General features: G+C 39.5%; 1 protein-coding gene across 9 annotated transcripts in view; it reads right to left on the bottom strand.

Moving 5' to 3' along the window:
- Nucleotides 1-16,212, bottom strand: part of LOC138755725 (DNA topoisomerase 1-like) — a 145,966-nt gene that overhangs the window by 78,971 nt on the left and 50,783 nt on the right. For 5 of the 9 annotated variants that reach the window (XM_069922192.1, XM_069922198.1, XM_069922195.1 and 2 more), the window contains one exon: nt 13,532-13,618. The exons of 2 other annotated variants lie outside the window; for them this stretch is intronic. In XM_069922192.1, coding sequence (XP_069778293.1) covers nt 13,532-13,618 — 87 coding nt within the window. Of the gene's footprint in view, nt 1-8,085; nt 8,125-13,531; nt 13,619-16,212 lie in introns of those variants that run through there. 2 more of the 9 variants (XM_069922201.1, XM_069922200.1) reach the window with 2 other exon arrangements.

The raw sequence follows: 16,212 nt of genomic DNA, 5'->3' as shown, positions 1-16,212 counted from the left end.
GAAGTCATGGAACTTACAAAGAATAAAGAGGAGGAACTGCTTGCTGTCTTAAAGCAAACAAAAAATCCTCATGGCCTGACAAGATATTCCCTCGAACCTTGAGGGAGGCTAGTGTAAGAATTGTAGGGCTCTGGCAGAAATATTTAAAATTACCTTAGCCACAGGTGAGGTGCTGGAGGATTGGAGGGTAGCTCACATTGTTCTATTGTTTTTTTTTTTAAAAAGGTTCCAAAAGTAACCCTGGAAATTATAGACCAGTGAGCCTGGTCAGTAGTCGGTAAATTAGGTTTTCTAAGAGATCAGATATACAATTAACTGGATAACCAGAAACTGATTAAGGATAGTCAACATAGCTTTGTGCATGGTAGGTAGTGTTTAACCAATCTTAGAATTTTCGAGGAGCTTACCAGGAAAGGACGAAAGAAAAGCTGTGGAATTTGTCTACTTGGACTTTCATAAGGCCTTTGATAAAGTCTCTGATGCACCATCAATTACCACAACAGTGAGGTTGTGAAACTGATAGGCTTTTATTGACTATAGACTGGAGCAGCAACCAACCTCATCAACTGATCATGCTGGAAGAGTGGGGAGCATGCAAAAGGGTAATGGATAGGATCGGTCTCGGGAGGCATGTCCAGCTGGCAGTAGTCAATCACAGTATAACAGTGGTTTACCACAGTCCCATAAAGAAGGTTCAGACTCTAGGTATTCATGGTAAAGTAGTGAACTGGATTTGACAACAGTTGGATGGGAGAAGCCAGAGAGTTGTGGTGGATGATTGCTTCTCAGATTAGAGGCCTGTGATTAGTGGTGTGCCTCAGAGGTCAGTGGTGGGACCAATATTGTTTGTTATCTATATCAATAATGTGGTAAATTAGATTATCATGTTTGTAGAGGACACTATGATTGGAGGTGCTGTGGACAGCAAAGTATGTTTTCAAAGTTTCAGAGGGATCTGGAACAGCTGGAAAAATGGGCTGAAAAATGGCAGATGGAATTTAATGGAGAAAAGTGAGGTGTTGCATTTTGGAAGGACAAATCAATAAAGGACATACACAGTGAAAGATAGGACACTGAGAAGTGCAGTAGAATAGAGGGACCTGGGAATAGAGATACATAATTCCCTGAAGGTGGTGTCACAGGGAGGTGTCACGTGATGGAGTAGTGGCCAGTAGGGGAATACCAGCATTCTCCAGAAAAGAGGAAATAAAGTGAAGAAAATACAAGGATCAAGAAATACAAAACATAACAAATAAAAGATAAAGTTGTAAAGAAAAGAAAGAAAATGGCACCCAAGAAAAAAAAAGTAAAAACAACAGGAAAAAAAGACACCGGAAGAGAAAGGAGAAAGCCTTTTCTGCATGAAGAAACAGGGAGCAGTCATGGAGAAGAGAGCCTATTCTCCAAGGTTGGTGACGACCCCGCAGAGACGCGCCCCCCCCCCCCCCCCCCCCAACCGCTGGACTGCAAAAATGACTCTCAGAGCCAAACAAAAGTGCGCAACTGCGCACGCGTGAGGAGTCACGCATGGTCAGTGTACTTACTATGGAGAAGGAGAACACCGATGGGAGGGGGGGCTCAGCTGAGGAGTGGGCAAACAAAACATGACCAGCTGAGGGATGCCCGACACCAGGGGTCTCAGCTGGAAGAGGAAAGCAACAGGAAAGGGAGTGAAAGGAAAGAAAAACAGCAACAGGAGCCCAACAGATGACTAGCCCAGAAGAAGAGGACCAACAGCAAGAAGCCAAGCAAGAAGAAACACAGCAAAGTGAGACAAGCAACTCATCAGGAAAGTCAGAAGAGACACAGATACAAGGAAGAGAAGAAGAAGACACAAACACAGGTGCAGACACAAAAGAAGAGGAAGAAGACCAAGATCTGCATAGAGAAATAGAAAGTAAAACAGATGGACAGAATATAGATAAAGTTTTTTTTCAAGAACAAATGAGAGCATTAAAAGAATGGTTGACATTAAAATTTAGTAAAATGAAAGGTACAGAAGAAAAAGAGAATAGATTAGAGCTGGTCATGACAGAAATAGGGAAAAGATTAGAAAATGTGGAAGAATGAGAAATGGCTGTAGAAATGGAAGTGAATGACTTAAGAAGAAAATTGGAAAAAGGTGATAAAAAAGTTAAAGAGCCACAAGAGTTGTTAGCTCAGAAAATTGATATGTTTGAAAATTATAGTAGGCGAAACAACATAAAAATAGTGGGCCTAAAGGAAGATGAAGAAGGCACAGATATGAAGGAATTTATAAAAGAATGGATCCCGAAGGTCCTGGGAATGACAGAAATACAGGAAGGAATGGAAATAGAAAGGGCACAAAGAACACTAGCTCCGAAACCACACACACATCAAAAACCAAGATCCGTTTTAGTAAAATTCATGAGATACACAAGGAAAAATATACTGGAGTGGGCAAAGAATAAAATTAGAGAAGACAAAAAACCATTGAAATACAAGGGTCAAAAAATATTTTTTTTACCCAGACATAAGTTTTGAACTCTTAAAGAAGAGGAAGGAGTTTAATACAGCAAAATCGATCCTATGAAAAAAGGTTATAATTTTATGTTAAGACATCCAGCTGTGCTTAAAACATTTATCCCTGGGGAGCAAAACAGACTGTTCTCAGATCCGGAGGAAGCACGAGAATTTGCAGAACACCTGCAGGACAGAAGGAGAGATGAAGAGATGTAACAAGAATGAAGAACGGCGATAATATATATAAAGATGCAAAAATAATGTATATGTAAGAAATAAGGGAAAGAGAATGGAAGAAAGGAAGTAAGGCAGAAAAAAAGAGGGTGAACTTTGTTATATGTGTAAAAAAGTCTTTTCTGGGGGAATTGGGTAGCAGAGAATAACCATCATTGCAAAATTAGTTGACGCTTGTGAACGGGTTCGCAATCCAAATGGAGAGGGGAGTTGTGGTTGTCCGGCAAGGTATAAGGGGCAACTTGGGGGGGGGGGGGAGGGACATTTGGGGCTAAGGGAATAGTGGATGTGGGAGTTGTTGAAGTATTTTATGTTTTAAATGTGTTGTCATACATTGAGTTTAAAAAGGGAAAACTGAGAGATGAAAATGGGGAAAAGGGGGATGGTGGTGGTGACGAAGCGGAAATGAGGTGTAAACAGAATATGAGATGGCCATGTTGAATTATATGACTATAAATATTAATGGAATACAAACAGAAAAGGCCATTAAATTTACTGAAAAAAGAAAATAGGCATAGCATTTGTGAAGGAAACACATCTAACTGAAGTGGAACATAATGAATTAAAGAGAGATTGGGTAGGGCACGTAGCATCATATAATTCAAAAACTAGAGGTGTAACTATATTAATAAATAAAAATGTATCAATCAAAATAGAGGAGGAAATAATTGATCCAGCAGGGAGGTATGTAATGATAAAGTGTCAGATATATTCAGAATTTTGGAATTTGCTCAATATATATGCACCTAATGAAGAGGATAAACATTTATACAAGATATTTTTTTGAAGATTGTAGATACGCAAGGGAATATAATGATAGGAGGGGATTTTAACCTTAATTTGGATCCAATGTTGGACAAAACTGGACAAAAGACTAGCAAAAAGAATAAAGTGGCCAAATTTATGGTTAAATCAATGCAGGAAATTAAACTTATGGATATATGGAGGAGGCAGCACCCAAGGGAGAAGGAATACTCATATTATTCGAGTAGGCATAAAACATACTCAAGGATTGATACGTTTTTGTTGTCGGCCCATATTCAAGGGAGAGTTAGGAAAACTGAATATAAAGCTAGATTGCTATCTGATTATTCACTTGTTATTAGCAATAGAACTGGAGGGCATCCCACCAAGAACATATAGATTGAACTATAAGTTAAACTCCATGCTACTTAAAAGGCAGGAATTTAGAGAGTTTATTGAATGCCAAATTAAAATGTACTTTGAAATAAATATGGAATCAGTGAAAGACAAATTTATATTATGGGATGCAATGAAAGCTTTCATTAGAGGGCAGATAATAAGTTATGTGACTAAGATGAAAAAAGGACTACAATCAGAAAATAGAACTGTTGGAAAGGGAGATAGTAAGTACAGAAAAGGAACGAGCAACAAGGGAAGATATAACAAAAAGAAGAGAATTGGCGGACAAAAAAATAAAATACGAAACATTACAAACGTATAGGGTGGAGAAGAACATAATGAAAATAAAGCAAAAGTATTATGAACTAGGAAAAAAAACACAAAATATTAGCCTGCCAACTTAAAACAGAATAAGCTAAAAGAACTGCATTGGCATCAAGGAAAAAGGACAAACAAATTACATGGAGATTAATGAGAACTTTAAGGAATTTTATGAACAATTATACCAAACTGAGAACGAGGGGAAATATGATAAAATAGAAGAGTTTTTAGCTAAAATTGAACTGCTGAAATTGCAAGAAGAGGAACAAAACAAACTGATAAAACCATTTGAAATAGAGGAAGTGCAGGATATATTAAAAAAGCTGACGAACAATAAAACGCCTGGAGAGGATGGATTTCCAATAGAATTCTATAAAACATTTAAAGAGTTATTAATTCCTCCTCTCCTGGAAGTAATGAACCAGATAGAAGAAACACAAAACTTGCCAGATTCATGCAAGACAGCAATAATTACAGTAATACCAAAGACGGGGAAGGATCCACTAACACCAGCATCATATAGACCAATATCTCTACTTAATTCAGATTATAATAGCAAAATTAATAGCAAACAGACTGGCAAACAGATTGGCTGATTGTGTACCAAAAATAGTAAAACAAGATGAAACTGGATTTATTAAGAAAAGACAAACAGTGGATAATGTCTGTAAATTTATTAATTTAATTCATGCAGTTCAAGGAAATAAGATGCCAACAGTGACTGTTGCTTTAGATGCAAAAAAGGCCTTTGATAGGGTAGAATGGAATTATTTATTCAAAGTATTACAGAGGTTCAATCTACCAGAAAAATATATTAATTGGATTAAAGCATTATATAATGGATCATTGGCGAAGGTAACAGTAAATGGATATGTATTGAACCAATTTAAGTAGGTCAACTTGGCAGAGATGTCCATTATCTCCCTCACTGTTCGCTTTAGCAATAGAACCATTGGCAGAACTGATAAGAATAGAAAATAAAATAAAAGGGATAAAAATAAAGGAGGAGAAGAAAATCAATTTATTTGCAGATGACATCATAGTATACTTAACAGAACCAGAAATATCAATAAAAGAACTACATAAGAAATTGAAGGAATATGGAGAAATATTGAGGTATAAGATCAACACAAATAAAAGTGAAGTGATACCAATGACTAATGCGGATTATACAGAATTTAAAAATGAATCACCATTTAAATGGCAAACACAAGTAATTCGATACCTAGGTATTAAGTTAGATAATAATTTAAGCCACTTGTACAAACTAAATTATCAGCCACTAATAAAGAAATTGCAGGAAGACTTAGAACATTGGAAAGAATTACTGCTAATGTTGATAGGGAGGGTAAATTGCATTAAAATGAATGTCTTCCCAAGGATACAATACCTATTTCAATCGTTACCAATTCCCTTAACAGAGAAATTCTTCAATGAACTAAAGAGAATAATAAGGAAATTTTAATGCAAAGGGGGGAAACTGAGGATAGCGTTTGATAAATTAACAGAGAGGTACAACCAAGGTGGTTTGCAGCTACCAAACTTTAAAAATTATTATAGAGCAGCACAATTAAAGTATTTATCAGATTTTTATCAGACAAGGGAAAAACCAGATTGGACTAAGATAGAACTAGATAAAATAGGGGAGAAGGTACCAGAACATATACTTTATAAGTGGGATGAAAAGCTGGTATGATATAAAAGCTCACCAGTATTGCATCATTTACTCAATATATGGAAGAAGATTCACTTAGAAAGGAAAAAAAAACAAATTACCAAATACCTAATTTATTATTGACGCAAAATCAGCTAATCCCTTTTACAATAGACAACCTTTCCTTTAGAGAATGGGAGAGAAAAAGATAGAAAATTGTTTTTTGGGAAATAATTTATTAACATTTGAACAAATGAAGTACAAATATGGAATAATTCATGGTACAATGTTTGCATAACATCAACTGAAAGCCTACTTAAAGGACAAATTGGGAAACAGACTGAGATTACCAGAAGGAAGCAGCTTTGAATATGTGATTACAGACACAATGATAATTAAAAGATTTATAACGAACATGTACATCAAGCTGCAAGAGAAGGAAAATGATGAAATAAGCTATAAACCCAAACAAAAGTGGGAAAAAGATTTAAACATAAAGATAAAAAATTAAACATGGGAAAAGTTATGTTCTGGAACTATGAAGAATATAATAAACACAAGGTTATGCATGATACAGTATAATTGGCTACACAGGTTATATATCATGGCCCAAAAGTTCAAAAAATGGATCCAACATTATTAGATAGATGTTTTTGCCATTAGGAGGAAATGGGAACAACAGCACATGCAATTTGGGCATGTGAGAAAGTGAAAAAGTTTTAGGAAGATGTAAATCAAATATTAAATAAAATCACAAAAAACATACCAAAAACTGCAGTGATCATTCTTCTAAGTAATATAAGAAGGAAGGAATTAGGCCTCAAACTGGATGAAGCGCAAAAAGTTGGTGTCACAGGTGGATCAAGTTGTAAAGAGAGATTTTGGCATATTGACCTTCATAAATCAAAACACTGAGTTTAGGAGCTGAGATCTTATGGCAAAGTTGTATAAAACATTGGTGAGGCCAAATTTGGAGTATTGTGTGCAGTTTTGGTCACCTTACTAGAGGAAATACATCAATAAAATAGAAAGACCACAGAGAAAATTTACGAGGATGGTGCCCAAACTTCAGGAACTGAGTGACAGGGGAATGTTAAACAGGTTAGAACTTTATTTCCTGGAGTGTCGAAGAATGAAGGAAGATTTGATATGAGGGGGATAAGCTTTTATCTCTGAGGATAGGTGAGATAAAAACCAGAGGACATGGGTTAAGAGTAACATTCACATCTTTGACACATAATGTGCGGCCCGTGGAAAAACACAGGCTAAGACAGGAATTGTACGAGCTGGTGCTCATAACGGTAGTTTTAGTAGTTGTGGCTTGCGACCACATGATTGATGTGGCTTTCAAACATCTGAAGTTTATCGGATGTGACTTTTGCTTTAAGTTTAACTACCCCTGCCTGGTTCATGGAATGCTGGCCTTTATTGGTTGGGGGATTGAGTTCTAGAGTCATGAGGTAATATTGAAGATCTATAAAATATTGATTAATACACTCTAATTGGAATATTGTGTTCAGTTCTGGTCATCTAATTAGAGGAAAGATGTGGAAGAGGGTGCAGAGAAGATTTGCCATGATGTTGTCTGAACTGGGGAATGTGTTTTATAAGGCAAGCTTAACAGAGTTACGGCTTTTCTCTTTGAAGCAAAGGATGAGAGATGACTTAATAGAGGCAAAGATAGGGTGGCGAGCCATCCCCTTTATCCCATGGTGAGACCAGCAAACACCCGATGACATCTGTGCAATGTGAGGGGAAGAAAGTTTAAGGGAGGTATCAGAGGTGTCTTTTTTTTAAATACAAAGAGAATAGTGGGTTCCTGGAATGCATTGCCAGGGATGTTGGTGAAGGCTGGGACACTTAAAAGTCTCTTAGCCCTCTGGACTATGGCCATTTTTAACCTTTCATAATATATACTCTGGATTGGGAAGATGGGTAATCGACAGAATGAAAATCAGTATGAACCAATTAGTAATTGGGTACAAAACCAATCCCAAAAAACAAGGATATGGAGTATGTGTACTTGTTGGTAGTCCCTGAAAAAAAGGACACGGTGTCCAAAGGGTTAGACAGGCACATGGGTGGAAGAAAAATAGAAGCTTCTGGATGCAAGATGGGGAAGATTTAGTTTGTGGAGTTGGTCGGCACAAAATCGTGGGTTGAAGGATCTGTTTTGTGCTGAAATGTTCCATGTTCTGTTCAAGATTATGAATGGACAATTACAAACATTGTTGACAACAAAGACATACCTTGACATTGCAAATGCAGATCACTTTACTTAGCAGAGCATGAAACAATGCAATTCTGATCCTGGAACTCCATCAGTGAACTTCCAATGAAAATAGAATTCACATTGTCACAAATGTGACAACACATAGTTGTTCTATGTTCTATCACAAAACAGTAATGGATAAATCACAAGCATTTTTTGAACTGCACTCCGAATTAGTTTAAAGTTTGGCATCCCATTTATTATTGTTGTGGCTGTCATCCCAGTAAGAGTTAAAAATGATTCTAACAATTTATAAAACTGACATCAAAACATTATCTATCAAGACCTTCCATTACTTTTAACTCCATCGTTATTCCAAGTTAAAATAATCCACGCAGAGACATTTTCCACTGTGCAGAAATAAAGTAGAAGTGAATTATTCCTGTGATGCGCTATCGAGCAGAAAAGCACACACAAAACATGGAGTCTGTTCCACAGGCTTTATTCCATGTAAACTTCCACAGAGCTGGCTGTGAGAGTGGCTGTGCTGGATCTGAGACTGACTTCGAGGGGCCGGATCCAGTTTATATCCTGGAGGATGATTGGCGGTCGACTGGGTGGGGGTTGGTCCATTCAGGTCAGCTGATTGAAAGTTGGCCAGGTGTTGCCTTGTCCTCCAGTGCTCTTCTGCAGGTACACAGGTTTCCCCCTGCAACATGCTAGTGATGTATCACCACAATTCCCAAACCTAAAAGACTGCTCAGATTACTAGTTAGCACCAAACAAACAGAAATTAGTTCACATAAAACAAGGAGGAAACTAGATCAGAAGTGTAGAGGGTGATAGGCAAAAACTCAGTGAATGAATTGAATGACTGTCGAGAAGAAACTAGGACTGAAGATGGGGAGACTAGAGTAGTTACTGATGATATAGAAAGTCCAGAGTAAAACGAAACCTTTAAAATATGTATTAAAATTCAGAAAATGGTTGATGGTGTACAACAACAACTCTGTGGAACTTTTAAACAACAAAGGCAGGTACAACTACAACTACTCCAGGTACAACCACAACCCCGGAAGAGGACCCACGAGCCAGGTGAAGAAGACCCAACCACGTGGACACAGAAGGGTTCAATCTGAGATGCCGGGACCCCATGCTTATGCTCCCTACCATCCTCCTGGCCAGCCTACAGTCTTTGGAGAACAAACCTGATGAACTCTAAGCCAAAACTACATAGGAGAAACAGTAGGGAATGCTGCATGATGTTCTTTCTGGAAACATGGCTAAACACAGTCATTCTGAACACAGCGTTGCAGCCCAAGGGCTACACCCTCCATCTTGCTGATTGAACACCAGCGTCTGGAAAAACAAGGGAGGCAGTGTTTGTGTTATTATCAATTCATTGCAGTCATGTCCAAATCCTGCTCTTCTGACCTGGAACATCTGGCGATCAAATGTCACTCATTCTACCTGCCAAGGGAGTTCACTGCCATCATTCTGGTAGCAGTGTACATTACACCCCAGGCTAATGTCAGGGAGGGACATTGGAGGGACTAAGCACAGTGATAAATGCCATGAGACAGTACATCCTGATATCTTCCCGATCATTGTGGGAGACTTCAATCAGGCCAACCTGAAGTCATCTGACAAACTACCACCAACACGTCACATGCGAACACAAGGGAGCCAACACACTTGACAACTGCTATACTACCATGACAAACTCATACATAAGCCATAACCACGTCTGATCACGTGGCTGTATTTCTACTCCTGGTGTACAAGCAGAGACTGAAGACCACAACACCAGGGAAGATATAGTTAAGGGAGGCACAGAAGCATCTGCAGCACTCCTTTTAATCAGTAGACTGGAAAATATTCAAGAATTCATCTGGAGACTTGAATGAATATGCCACAGGTATCACCGACTTCATCAAAACCCGCATGGATGAATGTGTGCCCACGCACAAATACCGAGTGTTCTTCAACGAGAAGCGGTGGATGAATCAGAGAATCTACAACCTGCAGAGGGCAAGAACAAGGGCATTTAAGGCCAGGGATCGAAATCTTTACAAGAAGTCCAGGTACGACCTGTGGGCGGCCATCTCTAAAGCAAAGAGGAAATTCTGGAGGAAGCTAGAGACAGAGATAGATACACAACAGCCATGGCAGGGAGTGCAGACCATTACAGCCGACAAAACAAAGGCAAACACTAGAGATGGCTACGATGCTTCACTCCCCGACGAGCTGCCCATTTTGAGAAGAAAAACCAAACGGTGCTTGCTAGAATCTCTGAAAAGGCTGAGAACCCTGTGATATCTGTCTCTGAGGGAAATGTCAGAACATCATTCAAGAGGGTGAACCCTTGGATGGCGTCAGGTCCTAATGACGTACCTGACAGGGAACTGAAAATCTGTGCCAACCAACTAGATAGTGTGTTCATGGACATTTTCAATCTCTCACTGTTGCAGTCAGAAGTTCCCACCATCTTCAAAAGCGTATCAATTATCCAATACCCAAGAAAAGTAGTGCGGGCTGCCTCAACGACTACCATCCAGTAGCACTAACTGTGATGAATGCTTTGAGAGGTTGGTCATGGCCAGAATTAACACATACCTAATTAAAGATCTGTACCCACTGCAATTCACCTATTGTCACAATCGCTCCACAGCAGGTGCAATATCGCTGGCTCTCCACTCAGCTCTGGATCACCTCAAAAATAGTAATTCTTACATACGAATGCTCTTCATAGACTACAGGTCAGCCTTCAATACCATTATTTCCTCAGTGCTGGTCATGAAACTACAAACTCTTGGCCTCAGCAACTAGATTTTTGACTTTCTCATTGGAAGACCACAATCAGTATAGATTGGAAACAATGTCTCCTCCTCACTGATTATCAAAAGGCGCACTCCAAGGATACATGCTTAGCCCACTGCTCTACTCATTATACACCCACAACTGTGGCCAGGCATAATTCCAATGCCATCTACAAGTTTGCCGATGACACCACAGTTGTCTGCAGAATAACAAATGAGGAAGCATACATGAAGGAGAATGATCTGCTCGTTGAATGCTTCAGCAAAACCAAGATGATTGTGGATTTCAGAAGGAAGTAGGGGAACATGACCCAGAACTAATCGAGGGCTCAGTCGTGGAGAGGGTCAAGAACTGCAAATTCTTGGGTGTCAACATCTCTAAGGATGTCCTGGAGCCTCCATGTTGATGCAATCATGAAGAAGGCTCACCAGCAGCTATTCTTTGTGAGGTGCTTGAGGAGATTCAGTCTGTCACTGAAGACTCTTCTAAACTTCTACAGGTGTACATTTTTCTGGTTGCATCACTGCCTGGTATGGAGGCGGCAACTCTCAGGACACGTGTAAACTCCAGAGGGTTGTTAACTCGGCCTGTGACGTCACAGGTACGAGACTTCACTCCATTGAGGACATGTACGAGGCAGTGCCTTAAAAAGGATCTTCTAACTTCAAAGACCCTCACCACCCAAACCATGCCCTCTTCACTCTGCTACCATCAACAGGGGAAAGATACAGGAGCCTAAAGACAAGCACTCAGTGGCACAAAGACAACTTCTACCCCTATGCCATCAGATTCCTGAATAATTAATGAACCAAAGACACTCTTTACTTTTCATGCACTATTATTTGTATTATTATATTTTATATAGTATGACGAGATTTATTATATATTGTATTTAAAAGAGATAGATTGTGGGGGGGGGGTTTAGTGAAGGTCATCACAAAGACAGTAACACTTCACAAAAGACATCTCATTTAAAATGCAAGAGGTATGCATAAGGAGAGACGTCATGTCCACAAGTGACTTTACAGAAACTTTGAAGAATGGCGATGGAGACTTCACAAGTAGTTGTTAATTGGACTGATGCTGTGGAGGAAACAGATTATTGTTTTGAAAGCAATAGATGGCCAGGTAGAAACTGATTCCGGTGTCAGCAATCCGTCTGCATGAAGTTTGCCATTCTAAGAGGGATCATGTGGTTTTGCAAGCAGAGAGACAGAAAAAGATAAAACAGGATTCTTCTCTGAAAAAGAGTGAGAGAACTGACTTCCGAAGTGGCTTTTGGAAGCTTGTTTGAAACCCCATTAAGGAGATGGGTTGTGAGTTCTGAATTCAGCCTGTTGAAACACCCTTGTAGTCCTTACATGAGGAAATGGCTGGCTGGAGTGTTTCTCCTGAAGATATGGAAACGAGAGGAACTCAGAGGTGACCTGGAAGAAGAAGTTATCATTTGGAAAACCCATGATGAGGCAAGTTTCTTCGGCAAGACACTGAAGTGGCTGATCGGAGGCAATCAGTTTGTGTGTGTCCTACGAGCAACAAATCTCTCTCTCACCAAGCACTAGAGCTTGGTGAACATTCATAAATGTTAAATTCTGTACACAATATAAGAATTACCTGATATCGGTGAGCTTGGAGGAGTGAAAAATTAGATTAGACTGTGAATCAAAGAACTTTCCTGAACATATACATGTGCACTTTTTAGAATTAGAATGGGGTTAAGTTAATAGTAATAAGTTAAAGTTTGATCTTGTTTTTATGTTAAAAGAAACTTTTGTTTAAGTAACCATTTGTCTTGGTGAATTTTTATTGCTGCTGGATTTTGGGGTCCTCTAGGCTCGTAACAATAGTAATGTTGTATGTTTCCACCATGAAGCTGCTATAAAACACCGAATTTCATGACTTGTTTATGACAATAAATCCTGATTCTGATCACTTTAAATGAAATAAAGAGGATACACAAAATAAGACTGAACTTTCTGCAACAAGATTTGTTCACATCTATTGCAATGATACAGGTTTGTATTTTGGTTGAAGTGAGGAATTGAAATGCTGTTTCCATGAAAAATGAAGCAGTGGAATGACATAATAAAGTGCACACCAACATTTCACCTGAAGCAGGTGATAATATTAGTGCATGAATTTCATAATAAACTACAATACTTGGCCAGAAAAATACAACCAACATCAAGGTAGAATGCAGAAACACTTCAACTCCAAAATGCTTCATCAGAATTTGTGTCCACTGTACATTTCAGCTGTTATTTCTCATTTTTCTTGCACCTTTCTATATTGTCAACATCTACTCGGACTCTTTTTGCAAACTTAAAATCAAGCCCTTGGGTTAAAAAGGAAACTTCAAAGAGTTTGCGGGGAGAGGGGGCGGTGGAGAGAATGATTTTGATAGGTGAAACAAAGGCACCAAAAATTAAGCGCAGGAATACATTATGTTTATTTATTGTCGTTGATATGGCACAGGCATAAAGGCCTCCCCAGCATATGCACAGAAAAAAGGCATTCTTCTCTTATTGTACTTTTTTCCACATTCAGATCCAAAAAGAGTGAAATTTAAGAGCGTCAGTTTATAATCAGTAAATATATTGTAATTGAATAGGTTGATTTCACCAAAATACTTAACTATCAAACCACTTAATTGATGAACTTACTTGTTAAAAGTGCCATCACATTTGGTCCTTTTCTGAGTATATTCAACAGGAAATGTGTCTCCATCCATCTCTTGTTCCTCAACCAGTCTAGATTGTAAATGTACACAGATAAAAATAATATTTCAAAATGACCAATATTTTGATATTACAGCCAGCTCTTCAGCGCTTGACGTCCTGCTTTGCGGAAACTGCCAAAATGTTTGGCCTGGAAGTCAGCCTGAAGAAAACTGAGGTCCTCCATCAGCCAGCTCCCCACCATGTCTACCAGCCCCCCCACATCTCCATCGGGCACACAAAACTCAAAACGGTCAACCAGCTTACCTATCTCGGCTGCACCATTTCATCAGATGCAAGGATCGACAATGAGATAGACAACAGACTCGCCAAGGCAAATAGCGCCTTTGGAAGACTACACAAAAGAGTCTGGAAAAACAACCAACTGAAAAACCTCACAAAGATAAGCGTATACAGAGCCGTTGTCATACCCACACTCCTGTTCGGCTCCGAATCATGGGTCCTCTACCGGCACCACCTACGGCTCCTAGAACGCTTCCACCAGCGTTGTCTCCGCTCCATCCTCAACATCCATTGGAGCGCTCACACCCCTAACGTCGAGGTACTCGAGATGGCAGAGGTCGACAGCATCGAGTCCACGCTGCTGAAGATCCAGCTGCGCTGGATGGGTCACGTCTCCAGAATGGAGGACCATCGCCTTCCCAAGATCGTATTATATGGCGAGCTCTCCACTGGCCACCGTGACAGAGGTGCACCAAAGAAAAGGTACAAGGACTGCCTAAAGAAATCTCTTGGTGCCTGCCACATTGACCACCGCCAGTGGGCTGATAACGCCTCAAACCGTGCATCTTGGCGCCTCACAGTTTGGCGGGCAGCAGCCTCCTTTGAAGAAGACCGCAGAGCCCACCTCACTGACAAAAGGCAAAGGAGGAAAAACCCAACACCCAACCCCAACCAACCAATTTTCCCTTGCAACCGCTGCAATCGTGTCTGCCTGTCCCGCATCGGACTGGTCAGCCACAAACGAGCCTGCAGCTGACGTGGACTTTTTACCCCCTCCATAAATCTTCGTCCGCGAAGCCAAGCCAAAGAAAAAACAGTTAAACTGGTGACGTTTTTTTCTGACTCCCTTCTATCTTGGAAATTTTACCTGTAGATAGAAGCAGTTTTGTCTGTTACAGATTTAAGTTAATCTTCAAAGTTAAAATCTTTAATTATAAAAATATATTTCTTAGTAAATATTTTTCTAGTGAGGGAATTGTGGGCTGGATACAGGGTCACCCACAGGCCAGCACATTTACAGATACACTACTGAACCCAAAGAGAGTGATCATTTCAAAGTCATCTCTTCTAGAAGGACAAAACTTTAATGGAACTGAAGTGTTCTTATTTGAAACTTTAAGTACCTGGTGTATAATCAGCATTATGCTAGCAGCTATTTCATAACCTCAAGCATCATGTGAATGACCTGAGGTAGACTTCCTGGAACCAAACCACTTAAGCCTCTTGGACTAAAATGAGGTCAGATATTTGTAAGGATATAAAGTGGTTTGAAAAAGACAAGAGGTTTGCCAGAAATGGAACAAACTGTGATGTCACATCACATGATGTCAAAGAACTATATACTGAAGGCAAGGAGACATTTTGAATAAGAAGAAACTTGACATCCTGGAAAGACAGGATTGGGGCAATAATCTCAAGAAAGGGAGGGAGATGCTGTTCATCCTTATCACAGGAGATACACAACGTAAGTGGCTTTTAAAAAAATAAGACCACTTCTGACTACCTCGAAGAAGTTTACAAATCCTTTGAAAAGGATCAATGTTTTTCTTATTCACAGAAGGAACATCCAGTGGTATTTTAAAAGAAAATAGCCACTCTGACTGCTCTTTTAAGAAGAGAGAAAACCTTATTTACGCCCATAAGATGGTTACTTCTGTTTGAAGAATACCATATATTTCAGCGTTCAAGTCGAGAAGTGAAACCCAAAAAAAATGGAGGCCTACTTATACACCGGATAAGACCTTAAATTCAGCTCAAAATCCAATCCATGCTGACTGGCGTACAAGCCGAGCCTTGAAAAACTGATCCGGAGTAAAAGTCAATCCTTTAAAAAGCAAAAAAAAACTTGACTGTGAGATTTTCATTGAAAACCACAACATAATTTGCTCCCTTGAAAACTGCTATCATTGTCTGAAAACAATATTTAGAACCCTTCAAAAATCACTCTCATTATCATCGCCTGAAGCAAAGATGGCGGCAAGCCATCATATGGGTCATCACATGGGTCCCAGTCTGTATCTGACGAGGCGGTTTCAGTTTTGTCTTCAGGGTCCCACAATAAATCATCTTCCGTACCATCAATTGCACAAGAGATAGCGTACGTTTTGAATAATTTTATCAGTCTCTAGCGTTGTCCCATGCCTTGAACAAAAGTCACACAGCACATCAGGCAATGCAGCACGCATTTCCTCGCCTTTTGTAAATGACTCTTCTCTCGACATCCATGTATTCCACTTCTCGTGCACATGGTCTTTGAATGGCTTGTTCAAGCAGACATCGAGCAGTTGCAATAAAGATGTCAAACCACCCGGGATAACCACCATGTAATTATTATGTAGTGCTAATCTACTTTTAGTGTTCTCAGTTAGGTGGCTAAAAAACAT

Source organism: Narcine bancroftii, chromosome 2 (genome assembly GCF_036971445.1).
Source record: "Narcine bancroftii isolate sNarBan1 chromosome 2, sNarBan1.hap1, whole genome shotgun sequence".
Lineage (NCBI taxonomy): Eukaryota > Metazoa > Chordata > Chondrichthyes > Torpediniformes > Narcinidae > Narcine > Narcine bancroftii.
This window is presented reverse-complemented; position numbering and strand designations above follow the sequence as displayed.